This window comes from Leptodactylus fuscus, chromosome 3, assembly GCF_031893055.1.
Source record: "Leptodactylus fuscus isolate aLepFus1 chromosome 3, aLepFus1.hap2, whole genome shotgun sequence".
In the NCBI taxonomy this organism is placed as follows: Eukaryota; Metazoa; Chordata; class Amphibia; order Anura; family Leptodactylidae; genus Leptodactylus; species Leptodactylus fuscus.
Genome location: NC_134267.1, coordinates 242,586,782 through 242,600,519, shown reverse-complemented (window position 1 = coordinate 242,600,519; position 13,738 = coordinate 242,586,782). Strand labels below are relative to the sequence as shown.

Below are 13,738 nucleotides of genomic sequence, written 5' to 3'. Positions count from 1 at the left end.
GGGTGGTGGCGTGGACATGTCTACTATTCAATACACAGGGGAAAACATCAGTGCCGTAGTTGAGCTGTGGAGAACCAACTGGTGGAGTAGACATGTCTACTATGAGATATACATCAAAAGCATCACTGGTGGGGCTGTGCTGAAGAGCATGAGGTGATGTACATGCCTACCATGAGCTCTACAGAAAACAATATCAGTGGTGAACCTAAGCTGGTGGTGTGTGGACATGTCTACTAAGTGATACACTGGAGAAAACATCAGTGATGGAATCAGTGGGGATACAGCTTGTATGGATGTGTCTACTATGAGCTCTATAGAAGAAGACATCAGTGATGGAGAGGAGTTATGAAGGACCAAATGGTGACTAGAACATGTCTGCTGTGAGATATAAAGGAGAAGGCATCAGTATTGGAGCTGACCTATGGAGGACTATCTGGTGGTGTGGACATGTTTACTATGAAATATACAGGGGAAGGCATCAGTAATGGAGCTAAGATGTGAAAGACCATTGGTAGTGTGGACATGTCTACTATAAGATACAAAGGAGAACTGTGGAGAACTAGCTGGTGGTGCGTAGTTGTGGACATGCCTAGTTCACACTCAACAACAAACACTTCCTAACACCCTTCACATGTACAAGTTCTGTGGTGGTCGCACCTGTTGGAGAACAAACAATTTTTGCCTGGACATTGTAAAGGCATGGCTGTGAGCTCCAGATGCTCAGGCTACATTCAGATATCTGAGACTCTGCCCCAGAACAATGTGTTTCCTCCACCATCCTCCACCTTGGTGCAGCTTCTATAGCCACATTTTCCTGGACCTGTACAAGTGGTCCACAGCCCATCTCTCTGCATACAACTGAAGCTTCTCGCTCATTGAAGTTCCAGAGACAGAATCTATTCCATGAGTTATTGACAGAAACCTCCACTATCCCATCACAAGATCCAGAGCCACCGACCAGGCGAACCTTGCCGACACCTGTGTGTTGAGAAACAAGGAAGACATGTTAGTAAAAAGAAGGTAGAACCTCAATGATAGGAACTTAGAAGACTCACCAGAAGACAAGCAGCTGACCCCTGCATTATGTTGAGGTCTTGATGGGTCTGGTTCTGTCCATGTTCCCAATAAACACTCTGAAACATCACGCTCATTTCCAGTACAGTCCACCTGATCCAAGACATTCCCAGACGCAAACCCGAATGCATCTCCTTTCAAGGCCTCCAGAGAAGGTCCACACCCCAGCTGCCTGCAGATGACATCCGCTCCATGTCTGTCCCAGTGCTTATCACTCAGCCAGCCCCAGGTATTATTGTAGAGAAGCTCCACTCTTCCCTGGCAACGATCACCACCGTCCACCAACCGTACCTGAGACAAGACTGACGAAGAGCAGAAGGATCAGCAATAACGTCATCTGTCGGTACACATAAGATGGATGGAGCAGTAGGTATACTTCTGACAGCACCCAAATAAGGAGTATTATACCAAAAATCACCCATCCATCCAATCATACCCACCATGTGTCCACTGCTCACCTGCCACCAAATGAGAAGAACGATGAGACCCCAAGGACTAGTCTACCTCAACCACCCACCCATTCACCCTACGCCCGCCCCCACCCCTTTACCCACCTCCTACCCCACCTTACTTGCTTTGGCAATGCCAAATACCTATTCCGACATGCCAATAAAGCTTCTTTGAATTGACTTGAATTGATAATAAACAGGAGGGAGACCACTTCACTGAGACAATAATGTGGTTGTCGTTCACCTTTCTGCACACACAGTTAATAAACAAGGGTCTATGTACTGAACCAGGCTCAGATTGGTTTGACTATGTACATCTGCATTTCACAGGAACCCCAATATTTTTTGGGGGAGGAAATTGTCCTGGGACCATTCAGCCATTTCCCACTGGGAATTTAATTAAACAGGAATCACAAGGCTCCTCTGTGCCCACCACTGGATGATATCCAACATCTTACAAGACTTTCCTGAGCACCAGTGAAGCTGTCTCAGGGGTTCTTGCAGAACAGTGGAGGAAGCCGCGAAGATTGATGTCTTCTCTAGCGTTGAGCCGATCTTGAGATTTCAAGGTCGATTTTAAAATCCGATTTCCGATCATTTTCCAGCCGATCTTGATCATGAAATTTGCTCGATCACCGATCGGAATCTGATCTTTTCCAATCCCGATTGCTCAACCCTAGTCAATGCTTCTCTATGGGAAACATCACTTTTAAGGTTGAGCCGATCTTAAGATAACCTCCGATCTCGATCCCGCTGGAAAAGATCAGGATCGGAATTCTGAACGCGATCGTGAAATTTCATCGGAATCCTATCTTTTCCGAACCCCATCGCTCAACCCTAGTCTTCTGGAGTCTACTGTTAAGGGTCCAGCATTCTCTAGTACATCTTAGGTGGTGCAGATGTATTACATGAACAGTTGGACTGTGACACAGTCAAAGCCCTGTCCCAACTGTGCAAATCAGCGTAATCGGAGCCAAAAAATGGCCAAGCGAGTGCGTCGCAACGTGGTATACTAGAGTTTCACTATTACATATAAACAAGTGAAGGAGAACCAGTCGAGAGACTTACGAGCCTTCTTGGCATGCCTTTCCTTCACCTCGATGCTGCGACACACGGATCGCGCCATTGCCATCAGAGCTTTGTCAGGACTGGTATAATCCAGCAGGTCATATAAATGGGTCTTCGGCGGGTAGGACACGATGTTGTAGAATTCACTGTCCCGAGATGTTTTGGCTGTCAGGGCAAATATCTCCACTCCAGCTCTCTTCAGCTTCTGTATTTTGGGCAACATAAACAAGTTGGGATAAACGCCATCCAGAATGAGGATGAGGATGTGTGACCAGTGGGCGCTGCTGCCCTGCGGCCTCCATGTCAAGGAGTTAACGAAATCGACAATGTATTTTGTCTGTGGGGTAAAGTTGACCGGACCAGGGTGTCTGTAGAAATGGTCACGGAGGTTCTTAAAGTCCAATCTGTCAAACAATTGGAAGCTCACTCTGTGGTTTGTGGCATTCTGCAGTTCTTCTACGAATCTTCTGAGTGGCTCCAGTTCATGGAAATGTTTGCTTGTAAGTTCGTATCGATCAGCGTAGACTAGGATTTCTGCAGATCTGAGGACCCCATGAGAACAACCTGACGGAAAGGAAGATGATCGTGTTAACTTCAAAGCTTCAACATCACTGAGATTTATGAGCAGGGTTGGGACAACTACCAGAGGACATTCCTGCCGTGACAATATGGAGGTCACTCCTGATGTCGGCAGTGGGTGAGGCCATGGGCTGCCTGTTGTTATCAGGGGGGCGCCAGCGAAGTGATATGGGATGCCCTGAAAGGAGAAAGGGGAAGTGGAGGCGGCCCAGAGCAGGGATCGGTAAGTATTTGTTGGTCGAATCCCAACCAATACTGCTATTATTATACTCTAGGGTCTCTTCATACCCCAGAGTATAATGATTGGAGGCCCAACAGAGGTGAGTGAACATAAAAACCAGTGTTACTCACCTCTCCTGGTATCCAGTGCGACTCACCCCTCTCTTCAGTCCTCTGTAGTGACGTCACAGACGTCATGTGGTCAGACAAGAGTCGTAACGTTTGTGATGTCAATGAAGAGGGCCACTATGGGACATAACATGTGTGAAGGGACTGCTACGGGACATTATACTGTATGGAGGCTGCTAAGGATCATTATACTGTGTGCAGGGGCCACTATGGGACATAATACTGCATGTAGGGGCCGTATGTGACATTATACTGTGCGGAGGGACCACTATGGCACATTATACGATTTGGAGGGGTTGCAATGAGATATTATACAGTCTGCAGGCTACTTTGGGACATTATAGTGTATGCAAATTGAGCATTATACCGTGGGAGGGGCTCCAAGTCAAATGTTTGCTATGGAGCCCAGTCTTTGCTAGTTACGCCCCTGACTGCAGGAATCTAACGTGGACAAATGTTGGGGCAGCAGATAATTTTAGACCTATCTTCCTAAATTTTCTGACCTACTGTAAGATCCATGTACACTTCTCCTGCAGTTAATCCCACCATCAGTCAGTAGCTGGTCTACTACTGGGTCAGAAGGCCTCCAGAAACCTATAAGAACCTTCTGATCTTCAGTCTGGTGGTAAAACCTCTTAGACCTTGTGTCCATTAGTTCTGGTCTTTGGATCTTCAGCATCTGGAATGACCTTGGACCCTTCTAGACCCTGAATGAGCATGTCCCAATTCCCAGCTCCTCGGGAACCTGTTACTTGCGTAGACCCACCTTCAATGTGCACTGCTGTGCCGGCAATGATGAGAACAAGCCAGATGTAGAGTGACATGGTGCTGGATAGTCAGTGACTGCTCCGAAGCTGCCCAGCGCTGTGATATCTCTGGGACTCAGGTCCTGTTTACAAGCAGGTTAATGAGAAAAAGACAAACAGAGATTTGGAGGATTCTCGTATTTGTTTAGAGCGATGAGAGGGGCGTCGATGCTTTCTATGGTGCTTGGAGCCAAAGTCTTCACAGCAAGACCAAAAGGAGAAGAAACGGAATAACTGGTAATAAATCTCACCTGTGAAAAGTATTAGAGGTGACAATCTAAAAGGGATCCTATCATTAAAACGCAATATTTTGTCTCTAACACGTAGGAATAGCCTTAAGAAAGGCTATTCTTCTACTACCTTCAGATGTCTTCTCCACGGCGCCGTTCGGTAAAAATCCCGAGTTTCGTCAGTATGCAACTGAATTCTCTCGCAGCACTGGGGGCGGTCCCAGCACTCAAACAGCACTGGGGGTGTCCCCAATGCTGCGAGAGAACTCTCCAGCGCCGCCTCCATCTTCTTCAGGAACGGCCTCTTCATGCGTCTTCTTCCGGCGCTGGGGGTCAAACTGCTAGTTCTCGGGCCTCGGGCAGAGCCGACTGCGCATGGCCACAGGCCACAAGAAAATGGCTGCTTACTTACTGTGTAAGCGGCCATTTTTCTTGTGGCCGCGGGCATGTGCAATCAGCTCTGCCTGAGAACTAGCAGTTTGACCCCCAGCGCCGGAAGAAGACGAATGAAGAGGCCGTTCCTGAAGAAGGCCTAGAAGTTTGACCGAGGCCTAGAAGTTTGACCCCCAGCGCCGGAAGATGTGTGAAGAGGCCGTTCCTGAAGAAGATGGAGGTGGCGCTGGAGAGTTCTCTCGCTGCATTGAGGACGCCTTCAGTGCTGCAAGAGAATTCATTTGCATAATGACGAAAATCGGGATTCCTACTGAACGGCGGGCCGGAGAAGACATCTAAAGGTAGGAGAAGAATAGCCTTTCTTAAGGCTATTCCTACGTGTTAGTCACAAAAAATTGCATTTTAATGATAGGATCCCTTTAAGAATAAATGGAACAAAAATAATTAGTTAAGGAAACATCTGATAGGGAAATTGTCCCAAAATTTGGGGTTCTAAAGTCAAATTTGTGGGAATCACCATCAGAACATGGTCTACGAGTCAACATCACTCGCATAGGCGAATTAACAATAATACATGTGAGATCTACAAGAGAGAGGGGTACAGGGCACGCCTCGATGACTACAGCTCAAAGAAGGGTGAACGTTCAACTTTAAGGAACTGACCAAAGTCCCAAAATTTGTAGCATCCAAAAAAAGTTTTATGACAGCCCTCCAATGTTTTGGGAGCAATTCCCTTCATCAGTCCTCACCGTCCACCAATGGCTTGTCATCTGGGTGATGGACTACGTCCAGGATTCGATGAAAGACCTGAAGGATTCCTAAACTCATCTAAGAGGCCTAGACGTAATGAACCATCCAAGTCTGTGATACACTTGTCAAGTCTCAGGTTATGAATTAATACTTATATACTCTTATACTTATATACTCTGTGTTGCATGTTTGTCTATTTAGAAATACTAATTGTTTTCCTTGCTACTAAGTGCCTAAAGTATTGAACAAAGGAGTTTGGAATCTAAGATGGAGACTTTGTCTTGTCTATGAGCTTCGTGGTGAGGTCTTCAAATTACAGCAAGGGGGGTCGTCTGGGTGGACGAAGGAAGGCTGGACATCAAAGGACTGAAACCAATAGAAGCTGGACAACTCAGGATTTTGGACAAAGCTTTGTTGAACTATGCATTAATCCCACTTACCCTTTTTGTAAAAGTGTGTGTACTTTCAATAAAGAGCCAGTAATGCTGAGGTGGGCGAAGAGCATGGCTGGTTTGATACGGAACTCTGTGTCTGTCTCATTATTAGCGATTTGTGCACAAACATGCTCATTTAATTTGGACTGACTGATTGACCCAGGATATAGTCAATTCGACTATAACACACTCAGATGAAGAACTCCAAGTTCTAGATAAAGGCAACTCTTCCTCTGATGACTCATATTTGGATATGGGCAAAGCCCTTTGACCCTCGGAAAAGATCCAGAGGCTTTTAAAATCCATCAGGTCGGGTGATCATGATGTTGATCCTGGGAAGCTCCAGAATCCACCTCCAGAGGGGCTTCAAAGGGGATGACATGCTGCAAAAAGTGTAGGTGTAGGAAATTTAAGCGCTTATTTCCTATCTCGGAAGAGCAATATGGAAAATGGGGTCCACTGCTTGAAGTTAACATGGCGGTCACTAAGCATTCTCAGCCCAGCCTGGTCTCTTCAGAAGATGGATCCAATTTTCAGGATCCTAAGGACAGATGCTGAGTGTTCTCTGAGTAGGACGTATTCGACTTCCACCGCTCATTGTTCTGTTGGGATGACTTCCAATGAAGTGGCAACGAAGCTATGCACGGATCTTTTCTTATTTCAGAAAGTCATTGTCTCAGAGATTTTCAGGGACGATTTGCTGTCCTACAAGAATACCTGTCTGGAAGCAGATTTATAGAACGAGGCTTCCATTCAGGGGGGGTCAAACTATCACCTAAGGCTATGACATTTTCCACCACTGCTCACAGACACTTGTGTTTCAAAGCATGGATGGCTGACAATACACCCAAATTTAACATCTGCGGCCTTCCATATGAGTTGGTCAAACTGTTAATCAAGGAACTGGACAGAATAATGGAGGGTCTGGCTGACAATGAGGGTAAATCCCTTTCTCAATCCTTTTGTGGTGTTCCAGACAGCAGAGGACAGGTTGACCACCTCAAAGACCTCAGCAGTCCAGAGAACCGTATCCTGGGCTTCCTAGTTTTTGGAGAAATCCAGGTTGTCGCAATCCCATAGTGGAGAAGAATCCGCAGAAGCTTGAATTTCTATACTCAGCCACCTCCTCCAAACTTCCAGTGGGTGGTCATCTTTATTTATTTCTAGGGTCATGGTACGAACGAGATCTCAGATCCTTGGATCCTAGAAATAATTTTGGTCTGGGTACCGCATAGTCCTCTCTATTCCTTCCCAGGACTGGTTTATTCAGACCGCCCGTCATCCTGCCATCCACCAGGAAGCTCTTCAAATATCAGCAATGGAGCAGAAGCCTGTATTGGAGGAGATTCTGGTTTCTCATTGAGGGTTCTGGCGTCTAGTCTCCAATCTTCCTGCTACCAAAACCTTCAGGGAAATGCCCCAATTGTTCCTCTACAGATGAGATATTTCAAAATCGCAGTGGTCATAGTGACACTTATGACACCTTCAGTTTACCTCTCTCACTTTCGGAATAATGTAATCACCAAAGCAGTGTCTTCAGTCGTTGTGGCCCTCAGAGTCCAGGGTATATCCATTGTTCTATATCTGGACAATTGGCTAATAAAAGTGTCTTCCAGCTCAGGCCTTCGGCAGCACCTAGTGATCACCATCAATTTTCTCTAACATTTAGGTTGGCTCATAAACTGGGAGAAGTCTCAGATCATTCCAGCAGTCCAGAAGAAAATTCTTGGGTTCATTATAGATTCCAGCCTGATTATGATTTTGCTACCACCTTCCAGAAACGGGAGAATCATGGCAGCCTTAGGGCTAGCTCACACGGGGTCTTTTGGCAGTGGATTTTGAGGTGGATTCCGCGTCAAAATCTGCTCCCAAAAATGGCTCCCATTGACTTCAATGGGAGCCGCTTACTTTTTTTTCCCCCCTAGCTAGTATTGGAAAAAAGATTCCACGGCTGAATCAGCCGGCGTCCGCGGCGTGAAGCTCCGGCCCATTCATTTGGGCCTAATCCAGAGTGGAATGCCGCGACGGGATGCCAGTGCACGGCAGCCGTGACGGAATGTGTACACGCTGAACTCCGTGTGAACTAGCCCTTTAGATTCCTGACCACTCCCTACCCAGTTACCATCAGGAGAGGCATGAAGGTATTGGGGCTAATGTCAGCAGCTGCAGATGCGGTTCTATGGGCTGTCTGGCATCTCCATCTCCTCTAGAGGGAGGCAGTACAGGCTTGGAATCACAGTCCTAGTGGACTAGACAAGAAATTCTTCCAAATGAAGGAACCCGAAAGATGGGAAGTCCATGGTCCAACCTTGTTGGACCGTGTTGACTGCGGATGCACCTCTCTCAGGTTGAGTTGCCCATTGTGATAGTTGGGGTTATTTAGCAGCAAAGGTAAGCGGTGTTCCTGGTTTACAGAGGTGTTGGTGGCGCTGGGTGCCAAATAAACAGCAGATCAGGTGGTACAATCCAAAATAAGTGGCTTTATTCAGCTTACACAGGAACAAAACAACAAACAGCCCCACACAGGGCACTACCTCACTTCTTGAACCCTGTCTATTCTACCAAGGGCAAGATACTTTGCTGAGGTTTTATGTCACCAGTCTGGTTCAAAGTCCTTTCTGGAATCCAGTCTTCTTGGGACAGACCGCCTGTCTGTCTCTAACTGGTCCAAGGTCCACCTATGTCTGCAGGTTTTACCGCCGATTTGACCGCCTCCCAGTACCAGCGGCAGATCTCCATGCTGGTGAAGGTCACGTAGAACAAGCCCGTGACGAAGCTTTGGAAGCTCAGGGTCTCGGAGGCCGAGAAGCCCTGGTCTGCCAGCATCTTCTGGCAGAACACGTCCTCGGTCAGGTCCGGGCGCCTCCCGTCCACCTCCTTAAGCTTAAGGACCACAGTCTGCCTCATCCAGGGCTCCAAGGCTGGAGGCCCCTGTTTTGGCCGACTGGGTCCACTAGGCCCGGAGGAGGCTTCAGGGCTGGTGGCACCGGTTGCGGTCTTCTTCCCGGCGTCTTCCTGTGCAGCAGCGGCAGCCACGATCTCTCCGGAAGTCGCCATCTTCTTCTCCTGCAGCAGGTTCTTCTTCAGCTCAGACGGTGCTGGGTCGTCTTCATATGCTGCTCCTCGGCGTCCGATGTGTTCTGTCACTCGTCGACAAGGGGCTCGCCTTCTCGACCTCGAACTGGTCGGATTCAAGGGTTCTCTGGTATCAGATAAACTGATAAGAACAGATACTACACTTGATCTTAGCCAAAAGGCCGAGAAGGTCACAATCTGTACTCTCTCTCTCTGGAGTTAGGCTCCTTCTAGAATCCAGTCTTCTTGGCACAGGCCACCTGCCCGTCTCCAACTGGTCCACAGTGCACCTGCTCCCTGCAGGACACTAACAGCACTGTCTTGCTGTGTGCACTCACTCTGGAGTGGAGCCCCTCTCTCAGCTATGGGTGTGGTCAGAGTCCTTTTTAACCCTGTGTTGGGCCGCTCTATAGCGCCCTCTAGGTTCACACCCTTACACCATCAAGATGATATTTCTGTCCCGGGATCCAGGAGTACCTACAAGAAGATCATGTTGTCCAACTGGAGAGAACTCCCACTTTACAATTGGCACTGCTGTACTTCGCCAACCAACTGAAAGGGAAAACAGTCAGAGTATGCGCAACAGTTCTCTACATGAACAAACAGGGAGGCACTTGATCCCAACCCTTCTCAGAAAAGTGGGGATGATCTTGAAGTTGGCATAGAAGAATTTAACTCATCTCTCTGCAGTGCAGTACTTATCAAGGAAGGGGTCAATATATGTAATAGCAGAGTCAAAGTCTCTCATTCCCTTGGGAATGATCTCTGAATCTGGAAATCTTCAAATTGATCACCCTGAAGTTGGGTTCTCTAGAGGTGGATTTGAAGGCGACCAAACTTAATACCAAGGTGGAGAAGTTCTGCTCTCTTTACCAGGAGGACAATCCCTTGGCAGTGGCTGCTCTGCCCATTCCTTGGAGGTTCAGGCTGGCTTATATATTCCATCCAGTTTCCATGATACCAAGGGTATTGCTGAAAATCAGACCAAGCCACAGTAATTGCCATCATACTGTTCTGGCTGAACAGAGATTAGTTTTCCCAACTCATACAGATGAGTCACAGGATTGACAGGAAGCTTCCTCCAATTCAGAACCTGGTGTTTCAGGGCTCGTGGCTCTGCCCAGATCTGAAAGCATTCAATCTGACAGCCTGGAGGTTGACCAGTCTCTATTACGATCTCAAGGACTTTCAAGACCCGTCCTGTCTCCAGAGCGGGGTCTACTCATTGGAACTATGCTAAGATATGTTCCATCTTCATTTCCTAGGCAGCAGAAAAAGGGATTGATGACTCCAATCCTTCTATTTCAAACATGTTGGATTTTCTTTAGGACGGCCTAGACAAAGGCCTTGTTGGCTCGCCAGGGAAAACAATAATCTCAGTATCCTCTAGTAAAGAGGTTTCTTAGAGGAGCTTTGAGGCTAAGACTTTCAGTCTCTCATCCAATCCGCCAATGGGAATTATCTACTATTTTAAAAGGATTGTGTGAACCCCCTTTTGAGCCCCTCGAGGAGGTTGAGCTTCAATTCCTCACATTAAAAACCGTGACGAAAGAAATTGGAGAGCCGTCAAAAGAATTGTTGAGCTACAAGCGTTGGTTTCTGTGGATCCCTGCACTTCTTTCCACCCAGATTTAGTCCAATTAAGGTTCGTGTCAGGGTTTTTTCCAAAAGTATCATCATATGTGAACCTGAATCAGGTGATATCTCTCTGTGTTTTTTCCTGATCCATTCTCTCCAGAGGAGGTTAAGCTACCTTCCCTAGACATTTCAAGAAGTCTTCGGATTTATCTCAAGAGATTCTTGTCTTTCAGGAGACCACAAAGTCTTTTTCTTTCCATTCTAGCATCCACAATCCAGAACCAAATAAGATATGATGTAGCACCTGTTCCCCTTTATATGAGGGAAAAAAAATCTGGAGAAATATTGACCACTTTCTCATTGATGGGAGATGTGACCAGATGTGATCTGTATAGAAACTTCATAAGATCATCAACAATGATCCTTGAGGTCATCACCAACCATCATTGGCATCACCAAAAATAATCCATAAAGCTAGCACCAGTCATCCATCATCAACAATCCCTATGGAATTCACCAACCATCCCTGACATCATCAACAATCCCTACGGACCTCACCAACCATCCCTGACATCATCAACAATCCCTGAGGACCGCACCAACCATCCCTGACATCATCAACAATCCTTGAGGATCTCACCAACCATCCTTGACATCATCAACAATCCCTGAGGACCTCACCAACTATCCCTGACATTATCCACAATCCCTACGGACCTCACCAACCATTCCTGACATCATCAACAATCCCTACAAACCTTACCAACCATCCCTGACATCATCTACAATCCCTGAGGACCTCACCAACCATCCCTGACATCATCAACAATCCCTACAGACCTCACCAACCATCCCTGACATCATCAACAATCCCTACGGACTTCACCAACCATCCCTGACATCATGCACAATCCCTGAGGACCTCACCAACCATCCCTGACATCATCTACAATCCCCGAGGACCTCACCAACCATCCCTGACATCATCAACAATCCCTACAGACCTCACCAACCATCCCTGACATCATCTACAATCCCTGAGGACCTCACCAACCATCCCTGACATCATCAACAATCCTTGAGGACCTCACCAACTATCCCTGACATCATCAACAATCCCTACGCACCTCACCAACCATCCCTGACATCATCCACAATCCCTGAGGACCTCACCAACCATCCCTGACATCATCTACAATCCCTGAGGACCTCACCAACCATCCCTGACATCATCAACAATCCCTGAGGACCTCACCAACCATCCCTGACATCATCTACAATCCCTGAGGACCTCACCAACCATCCCTGACATCATCAACAATCCCTACAGACCTCACCAACCATCCCTGACATCATCTACAATCCCTGAGGACCTCACCAACCATCCCTGACATCATCAACAATCCCTACAGACCTCACCAACCATCCCTGACATCATCTACAATCCCTGAGGACCTCACCAACCATCCCTGACATCATCTACAATCCCTGAGGACCTCACCAACCATCCCTGACATCATCAACAATCCCTACAGACCTCACCAACCATCCCTGACATCATCTACAATCCCTGAGGACCTCACCAACCATTCCTGACATCATCAACAATCCCTACAGACCTCACCAACCATCCCTGACATCATCCACAATCTCTGAGGACCTCACCAACTATCCCTGACATCATCAACAATCCCTACGGACCTCACCAACCATCCCTGACATCATCAACAATCCCTACGGACCTCACCAACCATCCCTGACATCATCTACAATCCCTACGGACCTCACCAACCATCCCTGACATCATCTACAATCCCTACGGACCTCACCAACCATCCCTGACATCATCCACAATCCCTGAGAACCTCACCAACCATCCCTGACATTATCCACAATCCCTGAGGACCTCACCAACTATCCCTGACATCATCAACAATCCCTACGGACCTCACCAACTATCCCTGACATCATCAACTGCACCATTGGAGCTACCGAGCTCCCTTCCCCACAATAAATCTAAATAAATATATGAGTAATATGAATAATTAATAACACAAGCACTAACATATAATCTTAAAGGGATCATATCTTTCAAACCCTTTTTTTTCTTACTAACACATAGGAATAGCCTTAAGAAAGGCTATTCTTCTCCTACCTTTTGTTGTCTTCTCCGCGCCACCATTTACTTGATATTCCAGTTTTTGTCGGTATGTAAGTGAGTTCTCTCGCAGCACTGGGGGCGGTCCCAGCACTCAAACAGCACAGGGGGTGTCCCCAATGCTGCCAGAGAACTCTCCAGCGGCACCTCCATCTTCTTCTGGAACGAGGTCTTCACCACGTCTTTTTCTGGTGGTGTGTTCTAACTTCTAGGCCTCGGGCCTGCCAACTGCGAAGAAAAATGGCCACTTACACAGTATTATAAACGGCCATTTTCTCGTGTCTCGTATCTTCTAACTTCTCGAGGCCTAGAAGTTAGAACACACCGCCGGAAGAAGACGCAGTGAAGACCTCGTTCCAGAAGAAGATGGAGGCGGCACTGGAGAGTTCTCTGGCAGCATTGGGGACGCCCCCAGTGCTGCGAGAGAACTCATTTACATACCGTGAAAAAATGGATTTTCAAGTGAACGGCGGCACAGAGAAGACAACGAAAGGTAGAAGAATAGCCTTTCTTAAGGCTATTCTGACGTGTTAGTAAAAAAAGGGGTTGAAAGATAGGATCCCTTTAATTCATCACAATCACCATCCATCCCTGAGATAATCAAAAACGATCACTGAGAACATCACTAACCATCCCTGAGGTCAACAGCCATCCCGAATGTCATCAGCGACTATCCAGGAAGTCATCACCATCCATCCCCCAGGTCATCAATACCCATATCTGAAGTCATCACTATCAATTCCTGAGATGATCCACAATCATCCCTGAGGTCATCACCAACAAACTCCAGAATCAT

At 47.1% G+C, this 13,738-nt stretch overlaps 1 protein-coding gene and 1 pseudogene across 1 annotated transcript in view; both read right to left on the bottom strand.

Annotated features, from left to right (window-relative positions):
• LOC142198684 (scavenger receptor cysteine-rich type 1 protein M130-like) overlaps nt 1-13,738 on the bottom strand; it is an 86,737-nt gene extending 72,999 nt beyond the window's left edge. The window contains exons 1-7 of the mRNA XM_075269712.1: nt 13,632-13,738; nt 8,829-9,348; nt 4,285-4,407; nt 4,026-4,197; nt 2,592-3,155; nt 1,056-1,376; nt 658-978 (exon numbers count right to left, since the gene is read on the bottom strand). Of these exons, the coding sequence (XP_075125813.1) occupies nt 658-978; nt 1,056-1,376; nt 2,592-3,155; nt 4,026-4,197; nt 4,285-4,407; nt 8,829-9,348; nt 13,632-13,738 (2,128 nt within the window). The remainder of the gene's footprint in view (nt 1-657; nt 979-1,055; nt 1,377-2,591; nt 3,156-4,025; nt 4,198-4,284; nt 4,408-8,828; nt 9,349-13,631) is intronic.
• On the bottom strand, nt 9,311-9,400 carry LOC142198735 (U2 spliceosomal RNA; annotated as a pseudogene).